This window comes from Tinamus guttatus, unplaced genomic scaffold (assembly GCF_059628265.1).
Source record: "Tinamus guttatus ecotype Peru unplaced genomic scaffold, ASM5962826v1 Tinamus_guttatus_pri_ptg000388l, whole genome shotgun sequence".
Taxonomy (NCBI): Eukaryota; Metazoa; Chordata; class Aves; order Tinamiformes; family Tinamidae; genus Tinamus; species Tinamus guttatus.
In genome coordinates, this window is record NW_028288922.1 from 291,817 (window position 1) to 309,303 (window position 17,487).

The following is a 17,487-nucleotide window of genomic DNA, read 5'->3' on the forward strand; positions in this document are numbered from 1 at the left end:
TACATCTGCAGTGCCACATTGCCAAAAGTTCCCTGTGTTGTGCTTGGAGAGGTGCAGCTGGTTCTACCATTGGAGTGGTAGGAGCAATGATTCAGATAGCACTAGTTTCAGAGTGGGCTAAGGAAGAAATATTTGTGCAGTACTTCATAGTTCATATGTACAGTAGGTTATGCAGCAACTGAAAGAGACATTTGATTTTTTTTTTCTCTGTCTAGCAGTGATTGCATGGTACAAGTCCATAAAGCTATTAAAGAAACTAGAATTTAAGCTTTATAATCCAGTTTAAACCCTGTTTGCCTCCAAGAGAGAGGTACTAAAAGAACTGATTGAGCAGGGGTAGTCTTAGAATGTGTTAATGTTTATGTGACACTTTAGATGTAAAATAGTCTATGTAAATATAGCCCAACTGCACTTGCCAATATTCTTTCCAATAGTGGTAACCATTTGATTCTTTTTCCCCTCTTTCCCTGGTACTGGCTCTTTTTTTCAGATGTTATTTACATAGTACTAAAAATATCAAAATAAAAACACACCCACAGAATTGAATGTAAATTCCTATTGGTTTCTAGAACACCTTTCACTCAACTCAGGGAAACTAAGACCAAAACACCAAAATGCAAAATCTGGTAAATGTCACTGGACAGTAATAGTCATCTTCATTTCTTCACCTCTGATGCAGGTTAAGAAGCTGATTGTTTTGGACCCCAAGAAACGCCTCACCACTCTGCAGGCTTTGCAGCACCCATGGGTCACAGGGAAGGCAGCAAATTTTGCACATATGGACAATGCACAAAAGAAACTGCAAGAATTCAATGCTCGGCGTAAACTTAAGGCAAGTCTGTGAACTTAATTTCTGTGTTGGGTACAAAAAATGCAACAAAATTAGTGACCTTCAGAAGCCTTGCACAGTGTTCCGTAACAATATAGAACCTTTTTATTTAAGATGACTGATGAAGAACTTGAAGCTAATATTGTTGTTTTCTTCAGAGACAAACACATGTGAGGTTGATTAAAAACTGTGAACAGATAAAACTGCTGAGAATGAACACAGCTTTCACATACCCTTTCCTCCCTTTCATCTGTCTGTCCTGTTTAGTACTTCTTGCTGCATCCCTAAGGTGCAGAAGAGAAGCACCAGATTTCTGAATAGTTTCCTCACAAGGTTATATATCCATTAATTGAGAAGAAATCTAATCTATCATTTTGTATTTTAGTTTGTAAGCTACCTACAATTTCTTTACCAATCGATACAAAGCAGCAACTTAAGGCATTCTTCTTTATGATTTTGAGTCAGCATTTCAGATGCTTTATAAAATGTATGAGTTGAGAATAACAGCTCCAAAACATGCATTTCCAAGTACCTCTGAAAGCAAATGAGCGATTGCATTCCTCCTCTGGAAACTGAGCATTGCTTGGCAGGAATGTATGTGGTGCCTGCAATGAAAATTGAAACAGATCTTGAGCCTCCAGATTGTTCCTCCACCATCTAAACTATGTAGCTACCATGGGAAGATGCAGGAAAAAAATAATAGGTGCAAACAGCAGGCAGTTAGGTTTCTAATTGATGTGACAGCAGGAAAATTCTTTTTCCCCTGTTTCCTTCTTCAGTTGTTCAAGATTTGTATCTGCTTAGAAGAGATTTCAGGGTTACTTTTGCACAGAGCTTATCAACATCTGCAATGAAGCAGCCTTTGTAGTCCAGGAGAATAAGGAAAAAAAAAATCTTGTCTGGGAGCTATACAATCCAATGCAAAACAAAATTCACTAGTAATAAATGACCCTCAGCTGTTTGTTTTTGCTCATTTTTTTCAATAATGTCAGGGAACTGTGACTGAAAATCTCCACAGGGCAAAAGAACACAGTTTTGTCATTTACAAAAGTCCTGGGCACTGCACACATAATTCACAGTGACACTTTGCAGTGCAGAACTGCCTAAGTATGTCTGTTAACATTGTTCTCTTCAGAATGACTTCTGTAGCCTTAGAGCAAGATTGCCCTGTGCTTACTGAAGATGCCATGGAGCATCATTATATCAAAATGATTTCAGAGCATGAACAGTCATAAAATTCATTATTTCTGAGTGAGCTGTTAGATTTACTGCCCAGAAGGTTAGAAGGAACTGTGTACCCTTTCTGCATGTTTTGATTTCAATTCTGTGTTTTATTTTCACACCTTTGAAATGCCAAATAAAATTTTTTAAGCCCAGTTTATTTAAACCCATGTATTTAAACAATTCATGCTCTTGAGTTTAAAGCCTGTTGCTCTTTTGTGTTTATTTCTTTACTGCATTTCTGTCAAAGTGACCACATCTCTAATTATTAGTTAATAATAATTAACTAGAGTTAGTAATTGTTGTACATGTAGTTAGCAGTATTGTACTTTATATATATATATATATATATACACACATAGATACATATATATGGTTAATAAAAAATCTGTAAGTTTTTAGGTAATTACTTCTCTATAAAAATAAAAACAGAAAATTAGCTAGTGAATACATGATTTAATTGATGTTCTATTAGAATAATACCCTCTTCAGCCCACTCTACAAGACTAGCCTAATACTTTTCCCTTACATGTAAGAACATATTTGTGTAGAGTAACTCTAAACCTCAAAACATGAATTCAGTCATGATTTGTTCTGTCATATCCTGTGCTGCAGTTGTTTTGCATACAGCCACATAGCAGTCAAGAGTAAGGGCATTACAGATATGTTTGTTCCATATAAGTGAATGGCTTATTCTATTTCTAGTGTTTTCCCAGATCCTGTCACTGTTGGTGTGATGCGTGTGACAGGCCCAAGATTTCTGACATCAGAATTATCGCTACCACTTTTGACTGATGCCTTTAACTTCACATTCTACATAAGCTGGTTTTAATTTGATGACAGCTATTATATAGTTCTTTTTTTTTATTTGCGTCTTTGCACTTTTTGCACTTTTGTGTGTGTATGTGTTGGGCTGCCTCTCCAAGCCATGCACAAAACTTGCTAAATTCATTCTCATTCTTTTTGCAGGCCTTTAGGCCAGTCAACAATAGCAAGGGTTGTGCCATACACAGATTAGTGGTTCTTTTCCTCACCTCCATATTTTCTTTCAGACAATAAACTTTCCAAAGCAAGAGCTAATTTATCCATCTTAATGAGTAGCTTCAATTTGTGATGTTTTATGAGATACAAAAGCTAGTTCCCAACATCTCTGTTTATCCAGGCAGTTGCCAATATGTTCTATGCCACAGTACTTGACATATGCAGTGTTGGTAAATATTCGTTCTCTTTATTATTTTTCCTAGAATAATGAATGACAATCACATTACTGAGATGGAAGCACCGTGTCATTGCCGTCTATCTTAAATGGAGGTGGTCAGTGGTAGTTTTTAAAAATAAAACAGGCATATATGCATCTGAAAGAGGGGTTGGTTTGTGTTGGCCAAGTTTGAGACCTCAGGAAAGTGGCACTTTTAAATCTCCATACAGCATTTCAAATGTCACTTTCATTCTGACTGGACCCTGGCAAGTCCCAGTGTGACATTACCCATGAAGACTAAACAGGGTAGCGTTCACTGGCTGCCTGATACTAAGGCTATAGTACTGTGTCCTTTAAGGAACATCTGTTTGATCCTTTCCTTCTCAGGCTGCAGTAAAAGCCGTGGTGGCCTCAACTCGCCTTGGCAGTGCAAGCGGTCACGGTGTCCACGAGAGCAACAAGCCCAGCCGCAATCCATCTCCAGTCCACGACGGCCAGGCTGAAGAGAAACCCACTCAGGAAGCAGAACCCGCTCCCGAAGAAATGTCTTAAGTCATTTGCTTCCTTGTTTCAGCTGAGATCTATCATTTCATACACCAGCTAATTTGTCATTCAGCAAGAGAGATTCATAAGCTTGGCCACTGTGGTTCTGCTTTGGGGTGCCGAATGCCCTGGCTGGTGACTCTACCTTCAATGCATGTGACTGCTTATGAAAATAGTAAACTGTTCCATAAGGCATGTCATGGAAACAGTGTTATTTGCAGTAATACCAACAGGTGAAAACATGAGAATGAATAACTACCTACCATAATGCGTATACTTCATAAACATCTATACAGTGTTTCTAGATGGCATTTGAAACAAAGCCTATTTAATTTGGTTTTACAGAAGTAGATGTCTTCTGTATGTCATGACATTTCTTTGAACAGCTTCCTTCCAGAATCGTAGTCCTGCAGTAGATGAAATGGAAGGAAACACCAAGCCAATGCTTTTAAAACTGATGTATGAAATAATGCTTTTTATCTGTAATATTTAAAAATCGTTTGGAGATTTATATGCAAAAAACATTCCACTACTTCTGAGAAGAAATTGAAATGTTAGTTCCACTGGGCATGAAAATGTACATTCCTCGAGCTTGTGTTGAGAATGCCTTACTCGGACTTTACCAGTTTATATACAGTATTTTAACAACAACCAAAATTACTCAGATTTCTGCCATTTCATTCTCTAGTAAAATGTTAGCAAATAAAAAGTATAGAGTAGAAGAGGATTAGAGTAGATGCAAATTTTTGAAATTCCATTGTATTTATTCATGACTTTCTAAACTGTGCAGCTAGAATATGTTTTTATGGAGCCTAGGGGAATAATCTGCAATTACACAGGTTTTAAATGCTTGAAGGAAGCTACTCCACAGCCTAATGATTTTACTCTGGGGATATACTCTTAAACAAGTCTGGGAGCCAGTAGTATAATCTGATTGCTTCCCAGATAATTTAACCTCGTAAGTAACCGGTTTCCACTTGTCAACCTAATTAGTCCAGATTTTCTTAACAAAGGACTCATCCTGTAAAGTGATTCATCATCGTAGGTCTTACATCCACCTAGAGCTGCTCTGATTTCAGTTACAAGCTGTGTGCATGGATCGGCTTACAAAATTAGGGCCAGGCTCTGGAGCCATCGTGATTGTTTGTCAAACATAATGTATAAGAATTGGAAAATTACCTGCATCAGTATATATGACCGTTTACATTTGTTTGTTATTACTTTGATAGCACGTGAATTTCATAATGTATTAGTAGATTTCAGAAATGAAGAACCTGATGTACAACAATGATGTCATTCGTGTTTGTTAAAATTTTTAATACTGATAGTTACCTAAAACCCTAATACACTCAGCATTCCTCTCTTGTGCTAATTGTTTTCATTTGCCATTGTTTGGCCTTGCACAACTTGCCTTGCCAAAATGTATCAGCTACTGAAAAAAGCCAGTCACCAATAAAACATTCAGTAGCTATACTTCCTGTTGAAATTACGTAAAAGATAATAGAATAATATTTACATGGCAGGTTTGCTAAATAGTACAAAAAAGATTTAAGATACTGCTTTCACTAGGTGAGAATGCATGCTTATGAATGTATTGTCCTTGATATTTATATCCATTTCTTACAACTCTTTGAACATGTAGAAAAAAAAAATGATGACTGAGGACAGTTGAAATTCAGAGTATGTGTATCCATTCTTTCCCCAGGTGATGTGCTTTCAGGTAAAATAAGGCTATAAACTGAGAGGAGTTGTCAGCTGTGTAATGACTACAACAGTAGCAAGAATTCATCTCCATTTTATAGTACTGACTGGGAGCAGGTTGTTACAAAGCTTTTGCAGGTTTTTCCTCAGGAAAAAAGTACTAATAGAGTAATCACTGGGGAGAAGCTGATAGGTATACTCACCCAAATAATATATTCCCAGCAGATTCTTAAAATTATTCTGTACTAGAGTACACCTTAGCATATCATAAATACCAACTAATGCTGTGCAACTAGAGATCTCTGGGACATCATGAACTTGGAGGCAGGTCTTGTGCATAAAGGTTCTGGGCCTTAAAATGTCTTTGCTTAGTTTTCTTTTGTTGTGTTCAATATAAAACAATTAGGATGACTTTGATGGATGGATTGTCGGTACGTGACTCAGCAAAGCAGTATCATAGAATCATAGAATCCTTAAGGTTGGACCTCTAAAGATCATCTAGTCCAACCCCCCTGCACACGCAGGGTCACCTAGAGCACGGGGCACAGGGCGGCATCCAAGCGGGTTTTGAAGATCTCCAGAGAAGGAGACTCCACAACCTCTCTGGGCAGCCTGTTCCAGGGCTCTGTCACCCTCACTGTCAAGAAATGTTTCATGGGTTATGCACAGCAGTCTCATATAGAAGGGACTACAGCATTAGGAAGTGTGCATGTTGCTGAAGAAAGGAACATCTCATGCATTCCCTCCTCCCGGCCCCCTCTGCTCCCGCCCCCCCCCCCCCCCCAAAAAAAAATCACATCCCATTGATATCTGCCATAATCCAGGCTTAGGAGTGCAACCCTGATGCCTTTTTTGTGGCTAGAAAGTATGAATGCAGTACCTCCATCCAAAGCCATTGGAGGGTGCCAGTTCCTGTTTGGTAGTTATTAAGTAGCTAGGAAATTAGCAATGTTCTTTCCTGTTGAAATTCTAAGCTTTAAAATTTTTAAATATTAAACATATCAGCAAAGTTATTCAAGTATAAAAGGGAGGGCCTTGTCATCTTTTTGAAGTATTTGAACTTAGTAAAACTGTAGAGGCAAACTACAGTGTTAACCAATTAAAGGAAAGTATTTGAGAATTAAACTGAGGATCTGGTGGCTAAAAATTGTCCAGGGATTTCCTGCCTTTGCAGAATAACTTCTTTAAAAAATATATGGTACTATATGTGTATATATGGAGATGAGTGACAAAATACATCCAGCATCCACCTTCCCAGGACCTTTACCTGTGAGAATTGAGCAATGTGCTGGGAAAAAGCCAGTGGTGCTTGAGTAGGATGCAGGTGGCAACCAAAAAGTTCTGAGCAGAGTCTTGGCTCCCAGCTTGAGCACAGTTTGTGTATTTTCTTGGGGATAATTTTGATTCTGTGCAGCCGTGTCTTGCCTTGTTACTGGTGAGATAACCAGTGTACACAGCTTATCTTGGTGTTGCGTTCAAGTAACAAAAACTGTCTTCTTGTAAAGGGGAAAGGAGCAATGAGATTGCTGCCATGGGGTGCACATCTGGACCTGTGCAGGGGGACACTGCAGGACACTGTGAGCATGCAGGTCCTGCACATAGCAAGGGTATGATGAGACAGCTCGGACTGTTCTTAAAGTTACAATAAAAATAAAGAACAATAATTGCACAGAGAATCTCCTTTCTACCTTTTAGAATTGTAAAAAACAGCTATTAGAACCACAATGGTAAAAGTAAATTCTGCTTTTATACAAAGAAAGACATTTGGTTTCCCTGATGAGCCCTGTACGAAAATCTCCAGCTGCTTTGGAAACCAAGGACAAGAGAGTGATAAGGAACTAAAAGAAGAAAAATAGGAATAAAACAATTACTTAGCCTAGTTATAGCTGGAATTTAAATATGTTAATTCCAGGAAATGTGTCAGCCTGTACTGACAAGATTGAAACCCCCACATCAGCAAACTTGTGCTTCATGTGTAGGAAGTAAACTTTATGACCAGAAGATTCAACAAAGATTGGTGGAAAGTTAGGACAACATGGAATGACTTTCTTGGAGCAGGAGTATATTTTAGCATATGTTTATGTAATTAAAAAATACAGCAAAAAAAAAAAGTGCATTGCTTGCTCTTCTGCCCTTCTGGAGTGGAAAAGAGAACAAAAATATCTGCCAGAACTGGGTCGTTGCTGGCAGGTGATGAGTTGGATGCTGCGAGCAGGGACCTAGAAACAACAGAGGAGCAAAACAGACAAAGCAGCCCAGTTCTGAGCACATGTATAAAATTAACTTCACAGACATATATAAAAGTACATACACACACACACATATAGATTTACCAAAAGAGAAAGCGTAGCAGAGAATGGTCTATCAGAGCCACATCTGCAATGAGGATTGCAGTAGCTTTTTAAGCCCTCTTCTGCAACTGCCAGCATCACTCAGCTGGAGCTGATACCATCATGTTTCAAGCATAGATAGCTAAGCTAAAGAGAAATCCATCTGTCCATTTGCGTCTCCGGTTTCAGCAAAGATTAGCCTGCATTCAGGGTGGAATATCTCATTTTCCTTCCCCTTTCTGCTTCATCTTTTCTCCTGGCTTCCAACCCCATGGGCACAGGGGGTCCCGTCAGCTGCCAGTGAATAGAAGAGACGCCAGGTGCTTGGCAGGTCTCTGCTGCCCTGCAGTGCCACCCTGGCCCTCACAGACTGCTTCTCTGCTGCTCTCTGAGCTTCTCCACTCTCCAGAAAGACTTGGGGTTTCACAGGTGCGTACATGGCACAGCCGAAGCCACTCTTGGCATGCGGCATCACTGACTTCTTCCTCCTTTCCTTGCCTGATTCCAAGATTCATGCTGCTCTGGTACCTTCTTCATCAAAAGCATATACCAAAAAGGTGTGGTTTTAATCATTATCAAAAAGAATATCAAGCTTAGGACCTTTGATAAGTGCCACACCTGCTAGAACCAGTGATCGACCTGGTATTTAATACCAGTTTGTCTGCTTAATATCATTTTTAGTACAGCCTTGCCATTTGAAGCATTGACAGAAGAAATAGCACAGTCAGCTCCTGTGTCCAAAACTGTAAATAACAATCTGTTTTATAACATAAAATGGGTTGGAATCAATCACTGCAGCTACATACAGATATGTTAGGGAAAGCCTGTTGGGCGGAAAATACTGTAACCTTACTGCTGTATTGACTCTCCTAAACAAAGATCACATCATGAGGACTTCAGACAGGATTCTGGTAACTCAAAGGCAAGCCCTTTGGTGTGATTTCAGCTGGGAATGGCCCATGATCTCGCCTAGGGGTGACGTGCTCCAGTAGCCACCAAGTTATGTTCATCTATTCATTGCCCCATTCACAGGGATCAGCTTCATCACATCGCCCCTCAGCATCATCTGCCACATCCTTGAGAGCAACTTCTTCCAAAGCAAAGCGTGCTTCTTCAGGAAAATTAAATTTGCTGTGCATAGAGCCAGGAGCTGCTCGCATCCCCGTGGCATGGAGCCCCGAGGCAGGCAATCCCTTTTGGAGCAGCAGCATCAATGTCCACATTAGCTGTGCTGAGACAATGTTATTTTGGTGACACCAAAGAATCATCTCTCCTCATGGACAAGCCTGAGGGGATCCAGATTTGCAAATATAATTCAATTACCATTTCAAACCATGCTTAACTAGCTGAAGTGGGTGTCTGAAGGGCAAAGCGCAAAAAATGCATGGCTGTTCGGGAGCCACATGTCTGAGATATCACTGCTAAGACCCATCTTTCACTTCTGCTTCATGTTAACCAAGAGGACTTGGCCCACTTAGGCCAACTGACCTCATCACAGCAGTAGAAGCACCTGCACAGGAGCAGCTTTGCAGAATGAGACATGTGTGAGAAATACAGCAAGAAAAATCCAAAATGTTAGCTCTGAATACTCACTTCACTACACCATGAAACACTACAGCTACCATACCTGCAGGAACTCACATATCCAGAGTGGGGATCTCCCCATGACACAATTGTGGTGCTCAGATACATTAACTGCAAATCCCCAAGTACCTACCAATTAATTTTATATATGATCCATAACAAAAACATGGGAGGATTTTGCTAGGGAGCTCAGCTAAGTTCTCACTCTCAGCTGTGTCCAGACAAAGACAAAGGGAAAAAAAAAAATCCCTGTACGCCTTCCTTCGAAGTCTCAGGGTCTTTGATTTCTGCTGTTGCACCAGGCCCCACCATCAGGCTTGCCACCAAGCCCTCTGCTTACTTACATAAGCCAGCCCTGCTTTGGCTCACTATGAATGCGGCTCCCAGCCTTGCCCTCAGCCCCTTGCTGTAGCACAGGTCTTCTCCAGCAATGCTCTGCTGCCTGGGGGTCTTAAAGCATTTTTGAACAGTGAGAGGGAATATGCTGGAGCAAAACAGACCAAGTGAGACCATATACAGACTTAAATAATGCTCTTTGTACAGTTTACTAAATCCTGCTGCAGGGGTCTCCTCCCCGACAATGGCCCCCAGGAGTCTGTGTAGGGTCCTGAGAGGTGCCAGCACCATCCCCCTGCCCTCACATTTTGCTCAGCTCAGATCTCCACATCCTGGCTGCAGGGAAACAGTAATTACACACTAACGAGGAACAGCTACGCTACTGGCTGCCAAGAACAACCCCCAGCCACCACTCGACACTAGCATGCACGACAGAGACCACACACTTATGCTAAGACATGCTAACGCTTCTGCTCAAATGGCCAAGATTTTATGTAATGTGCTTGTAAGGGGGCAAGATGCAGGTTTTGTGGATTTTTTTTTTTTTCCAGGAAGAAGCTGTGTTAGGACTGTGGCTTGTGAGAAATTAACTCTGGAATGGTTAGGGACTCTGGGAAGAGGAAGAATGGGGATGAGTGTGAATCCTAGTCCTTAAGATAAACAGTGTGGTCTTTAAGAGCAGCGAGGGAGGCCCAGGCTCTGGGGTGGGCTGAGTGTCAGCTAGTCTGGAGGCACCAAGCAGGTTCAAGCCCGCCTGCTCCAGGCCTGTGCTGAGGAGCTCGCAGCCTGGAATAGCCTTTCCAAATCATAGCCTGAAGAAACGAGATACTTAAAAGTGCTTGTATCTGCTGGCTTTGAGGCTGGGTGAGGACTGGACTGTAGGCAGGAAGCTTTGCGCTTCCTTTGGCTCAAGAGCTGCACATGTCACAGTGCTGGGGTGCACGGTGATGGTGATGCTTCCAGGCAAATGGTGCTATTGGCTTGAAATACAAAGCGTTTTATAAGTCTGTTATAGAAGCTCATTGATCTCAGAGCAATGCGAACTGAGCTCTTACTAATAATAAGAAAGAATGTCATATGTCTAATGGGCTTTTCCAAATTTCTTGTTTTACCACTTAATGTGCAAAAAATCCTGTTCTGTCAGCGCTGCTCTCTCATACTAGCAGAGATGTCAATGACTACACAGAGGTATGTGGACTGTTTGTTTAATGTACACGCTTACTTAAGACTAAGTTCGCTTGTGTAGTAACTCTTCTGTTGCTGTGTAAATGAACCAGAGAGAAAATGGAATGAGAAAGAATTGCCCGTTTTGTTGTTTTGGTGTATTATGTTTGGGGCCAATGTAATTGCTTGTGTGGAAATGCTAACAAGATATGAGAACATGCTCTGATGGTAGGAAGTTTATTTTTAAAGAGTGGATTGCATGATCAATCTGATGCTAAATAAACCAGTTAATCTAGAAATGCTTGCATCTGTTATTTGGTGACAGCTAGTGCTCAGTACAGAAAAAAGAATGCTAGTCAGCCTTCAGGTAGGAGGGTGTGACGATGTGCTGCTCTTTGTTTCAGCATTGTCTTGAATGAATTTCAACCTGATGTAGTATTTTCACTTTTCCTTTTCTCTCAAAAGATCAGCAGGTGGATAACAAGCTAGATCAGTGGCAGGACATAGAGGCCCAGGGCTGGAAAGAGCTTTGTGAAGTTACCCTGCCCATCTCTGTGGCCTGGGGTGTGCTTGTCTAACCTGTTCTTAAAGACCTCTTGCAGAGAAGATGCTCTACTTCCTTGGGCAATCTACTGCCACACTTCAATGTTCTTACACCTAGGAAATATTTCATAAATTTCAGTCTTTTTTGGCTGTAGTTCACAACTTATCTATCATGGAGATTTTTTTTTTCAATTGCTTCTAATGAATCCAAGGCTTTTAAGGTGCTCCTGCCTTAAGCATCCTCTCTCAGCAGCACAAGGCGGATGTTTCCCTGAAGTCTACCTACCTGTGCTCTTTGACTGTTCTCCTTGCCCTCCTGTGGATTTTTCCTTCTTTAGCTGACTCCTGTCTTTCTCAAGCGATACGGCTCGAAGCTACATGCATTCCTCAAGCAGAGGCCTTGAAGGGTGAGGTGGTGGGAGGGTTGTTTTGCTCTGCCTCTCAGCAGTGTTCCTGTGCCCCCGCCTGATGTTTGGTGCCTTCAGTGACTTTTGCTCCAGCTCAGCTGTGGGCTGTATCTGCCAGCTCCTTGGCCACTGCCTTGCCCTGGTGCAGCTCATTATTTTTGCCCACCTGCAGCTCCTTAGGTCTGTGAGCTGCCTGATGCAGAGCCCCTCTGACCCTGCTGCAGGAGGCAGTTTTCAGTATCTGAGAGCTGGAAGAAAGATGATTAGAAACAACCACAAGAATTCCCTCTACAAGACTTTCTGCATGGCAGCAGTGCTCCAGAAAATCTGCCTGCTTGGGCACTTCTGCTGCTTAGCTTCTTTCCAAGCTGACGTAGGGGATATTCCTCATTACTAAGTTAGTAATAAGATAGTTCTTATTACTAACCTCCTCCTTCCATCTCCATAGTAAAGTGAAAAAGAGCAATGAAATGTGTGACAATCATAATGAAAAAAAAGAGAGTATTTATAGGAGCTGGGCCTTATGAAATAAGGATTCTAGCTGGAGCTCAAGATTTTTATGCTTTGGACTCAATTGGTAGTTACAAGTAGAGCATCAAAGCACAGTGTGGAACCTTGTGTTGTAGTGTGAAGCTACACTGGTTTCATAGTGAACTTGAGACAAATAAAACTATATATAAGATAAAACCAACAAGTTTGCAACATGGGGACAGTTCACAAGCCAGGCTATCTGGGAGGTTGAACAAGCCCATTCTGCCTCAATTTTTTTAAAAATGATTGTGCTCCTTTGTTCATACCAGGTGCACTTCACTCCTTTATATATCCTAAGTTTCCTGTAATTCTCATGCCCTTTGAGTAGTTAAATGACACTTTCTCTTCAGTGTTCTCCACATATGCAAATACTTTGTCTAAAATATTGATGGATGCAGATGGCTTGAGGAATGATTCAATATTTTTACCTGTCTTGCGAATTCTCTGCACTTAAAAGATTGGTTTTATTTGACATTTGAAAAAAAAAAAAAAAGACTTGAAACTTCTTTGCTCCTCCTCATTTCTTGCCTCGTTGTCACACTTTAAATCCTCCAGGTAGGAGGCATTTAAAAGGGCTTGGCATATGGTGGGAGTGAAGCTTCCACAGTTTCTCAGCTTCTCTTCCCAAATGCTCAGTTTCTGCAATATGGGCAGAGGCGGACCAGAAAGGGTGTTTAGCCCATGTAGAGCATGTACAAAACTTGATTCCTCATCTTGCCTGCTGGACTTGGATAACTTTCAGGGCTTCAGTTGCATGGGCCGTGTTCTTGAATTAGCCTGATGGGTTACGACAGGGACACCATGAATTACATACAAATGGTTCTGGCCATGGAAGGTACAATGCTGCATGTGTAGGAGAGGCTGGCTGGCCAGGCATGATTCTTCCTGCTGAGGTGGACAGACATTCTCTGATTTCTTTCCTTCTCTTTCAAAATAGCAAGGAACTCAAAATCCCACCAAGCATGTAACAGAACGGGGTAGGATTGATTCCAAATAGCAAAGCACTTCTGCTTGTATCTGCTCAGAGACGCTCCCTTGAGCGCTGGCCTGTGTCACCCCATGGCATAAATGAGTGACAGCAACGTGTCAGCCTTAATGCTGTGTGGTTGGAACCTGAATTAAAAGCAGCATTGGGTTCTGCTGCCTTAGCCAAGGCAGGGAGCCTTGCTTAGGATAGTGACTTCTTGTCTTGCCCCCCGGGGCTGTCCTCGGCCCAGCAGCTGTTCCTGCACAGGCAGACAGGCGGGCAGCCCCAGGCGCAGGGCTCGGGAATGTTTTGTGACAAGGGCACGGCCAAACCAGTCCTTGGCGAGCCGCAGAGGGCATGAGCACCTTGAATTCCTACTCATGCCTCAGGCTGCAACTCATCAGCTAGTAGCTGTGTGTCCACTCTGCCCGTGTCACAGAGACCTTTTGAACTTTCATCATGTGCTTGCATTGCCTTGACTCACCAAAAGAGAAAATCTGAGTAAAATCACTTAGAAAAAGAGAGAGACTCTGGAGAAGGTGTTGCGACTTGGGGCACCGTAACCCAGCTGCCAAGCAAGGGTAGGGGAAGTCCCTTGCAGTGTGGGACAGCATGCACAGAGCTCTGGGGTCGTGCGCTGCTGCTGCTGCTGCTGCTGCTGCTGCTGCAGCGGGGCTTCGGCCGGCCAGCAGCATGTCCAGAGAAGGTGGAAGGTGGAAGGATGATAGGAAAAGGGGCAGGATGCAGCACTAAGCTTCACTTGCTGTCTAGGGCTCCTGATTTTTTTTTTTTTTCCTACTGGTTGTTTCATCTCTAGCACAAGTTTTGTTATTAATCTTTCACCTAGCCAGCCTTCTCTTGAAAGAAGTCATCCATCTTCTCACACCAGGGTATGTGTTTAAATTAGGATTAAATGCTATAGTTTTTCTTAATAACCCTATTTAATGTCCTTAATCCTTTTACAAAGGTCTGATGCAAACTCTGCTTCTCTTCCTACCTCTCTTCGCAGGGGCAGATATGACATGTTCCCTAAGAAAAGGTGCAGTTGCTTTTCTCAGCAGCAGAAGAGGGCTGGAACGCCTTGTTCTGAAGTCAAATTTCACAAAAAAAACCTTCTGCTTTTGTGCTGGCATAGCTGCAAAAACAAGGAAAGGATCCAGGCATATGACAGGCATTTTCTTTCTCTGTGGTTCCAATTAAATTGCCAAAATAGATGCTGTAGAGCGCTTTAGGACCCTCATGCACATATATATGCCTTTAGCAAAGTTCTACATCTCCATATGTTTAGGCTGAATTTAATGCTGGCGATTAAGAAATCATTTCTTAAACATTGCAGGAGATAAGATAAAGGCATTTACAGCATTGGAGATGGCCATGCAGCTGAAGATAAGCTACATTGTAGGGAGTTATGCTTGATTATGTAACTGAATACTACATCTGCCGGTGCAAGCGTTGAAAACAGTGTCACGAGTTTGCTGGAGTTCATATTTTAATTTATTCTGCAATCTCATTCAAAATATAAATACAATTTTATTCAGCACTAAACACAATCATTTAAAACCACTGTTAAGATAGATTAACATTGATTTTTTTAAACATAGGCACAACTTGACCGGTTTCGGGAGAACTATGGTTATTTGGTCAGCAAGATCGAATCACTTGCAGATTGAATCAATAGCTTAAAGCAGTTCAGGATCTCCATTCTTGGTTATTGCTGATTACTGGAAAAATTATGCACCCTTGTAACATTTCAGTCACCAACAGGCATTACAAACCTATCAATATTTGGGTCAAAGCTGTGCTTTTCCCAGAGTATCCACCTAAAGCACCACTCCCCCTCCCAGCAGGCTGCAGTAAACAGAGGATGGTGCAAGCGGGGGCAGTTCAAACCGCTGCACTTGCAAAACAGGCAGCACAACTAAAGGCAGGATTCTATTACCATGGAAAAAAAGAAGCTAAACACAAAAATAGTCTCATATTTAGGTGTCCTTCTCACCCGCAAAAAGGACTTAGATAAAGTGCCAAGGAACAGACTACATTAAAAGATAATTTTTTAAAAAATATATTGATCATATAAAAATAAATCTGACGTGTCTATAATGCATGCCCTCTGCCTAGCAAAAACTGGTCTCAGCTACTTCAGTGTGCCAAGTTTGACTTCTGCTTATTGAGAAGCTGCTTTCAGATGACACTATCCCATATTCTAATTTATCTGAAATTCTCTAAAATAAAGTACCACAGTAACCTTGTGTCCACCCTGACAATGAAAAGTATTGCTAAACCTCACAAACTTGTGCAAATTCACTACTATGAGCATGACAGAAATCTAGGCCAAGTCATTTACTTTGGTCCCCCCACCTATCCCTCCCCCCACCTATCCCCCCCCCACTTTCCCCTCTCAACCCCTTCTGGTTTGTGCTGCTTTGGTTCCCACACTGATCACAATCTCAGCATACTCTGGTTTGCAAGAGAGGTTTGGGTAGAAATTGGAATGAAAGGAATAGCTCTGTTTAAAGGTCTGGCATTCCTCACAATCCCTAGCTATGAAAAGAAAATAAGATTTGGTTTCAAACAACTATAACACATTTTATGAAACTGAACACATTCATTGTAACTCTTTAACTGGAATAACAACTCTGTGGGTACCAGCTGTGCTTTGCTTCAGCAACATAATTGGCATACTTGGTCACTCATCATTATACTCGTAATATATATTTTAAGACCGTAAAAAGTCTCAAAATAAATCCTTAAAACCTGTTAGTACCTTTGATTTCGCCTAATCTGAAACTGAAGAATTAAAGAATTGAATGGTATTTTCTGTTCGTTTGTTTAAAAAGAAAAAAAAAAAACACCCTCTTATCTGCCTCCTGTAGTCTCTACTGAGTTGTTGATTTGAATGTTTAAACTCACTGGCAGAGGCAATACTGCATGTCTGTTAGAACATACAATAATCAGTGCTTAAAAAACAAATTACTGTAGTGCAACACAGGAGACCTACTTTGCTTCTGGAAATTCTGCCCTTATTCACAACTTTTTTTCCATATTGAGGTCTATACTGAAAACATTTCTGTTGGTTATAAAGGAAAGCTGCATGAGAAAAAAATGCTTTTAAACATAATACATAAAATACGCTACAAACTTTTTTCGATTTAAACACAAGTGTTTTTCTTCTTTGCCACTTCTCTAAAGACTAAATAAGACTAGATACCTTGAGGAGTTAGATCAAGGCCTTACTTTGGCCATTTGGAACAGGGACTTCTTAAAACTTTTCTGCAGTGCTTATCATGGTACAAACATCCTCCTATAAAAGTGTCTTGTGCTCCTTTTGACCTGCTTCTCTGGCACAGATTTGTCTCTATCTAAGATTTAAACTGTGTTCTTTACGGACTGTGTGTATATATATAAACATACAAACACAGATACATATATGTATGCATGCATGTATAATGCAATTGCAGAATATACATATCCAACAAGGAGATAACATTTTCCTGCCTGGAAAGACACAGCCATGATCTTGATGCCACTGTCCTTAAGTGTCTTAAACTAAATTATTTGGTGCATTACCAAATGCTTTACTAGGTGAAGCAAACTGGAAAAGCTGTTGATAATACATAATGCCCTATACCTGTTCTCCCTATCCCTTTCCTTGAACAGTAAGAACAAAAAGCCCAGCCACTGTGGCCTGTGTTTAAAGAGCCAATATTGCAGGGTAAACAACTTTATTCGACACTGTCTGAACCATGTCTGCTCACAAAAGCTGGGCAGAGGGAGAGGGGAAGGGAGAACAACAGGGCTCTGAAAGTGTAAGAACGGCAAAGCTGCAATTCAAAATAATGCAATTCAAAACTTCATCTGGTTCATTCCGACCAGTCCTTGATCTGGGAAATAAATATTAGGAGCACTAAGATTCAAAGAGTTCCTTAGCCTTTCTGGACATATGAATAAACCACCAAGTAGACACAGCTTCCTGTAGTCCCTTAGGAATAAATGTATACAACACATCTCTGAAACATTAGGGCTCCAAGGTATTTTCCCTAACCTGCTATGCAGCTAAGCTCTTTTCTATTAGCACTGGGAAAACACAGGGATAATTACACCTTTCTCTTGAACAAATGATGGGTACAAACATT

General features: G+C 41.1%; 1 protein-coding gene across 1 annotated transcript in view; it reads left to right on the forward strand.

The window, feature by feature from the left end:
- CAMK4 (calcium/calmodulin dependent protein kinase IV) overlaps positions 1-5,079 on the forward strand; it is a 154,450-nt gene extending 149,371 nt beyond the window's left edge. The window contains exons 10-11 of the mRNA XM_088530801.1: positions 680-832; positions 3,636-5,079. Of these exons, the coding sequence (XP_088386927.1) occupies positions 680-832; positions 3,636-3,800 (318 nt within the window). The 3' untranslated portion in view covers positions 3,801-5,079. The remainder of the gene's footprint in view (positions 1-679; positions 833-3,635) is intronic.
- Positions 5,080-17,487: the final 12,408 nt, after the last annotated feature.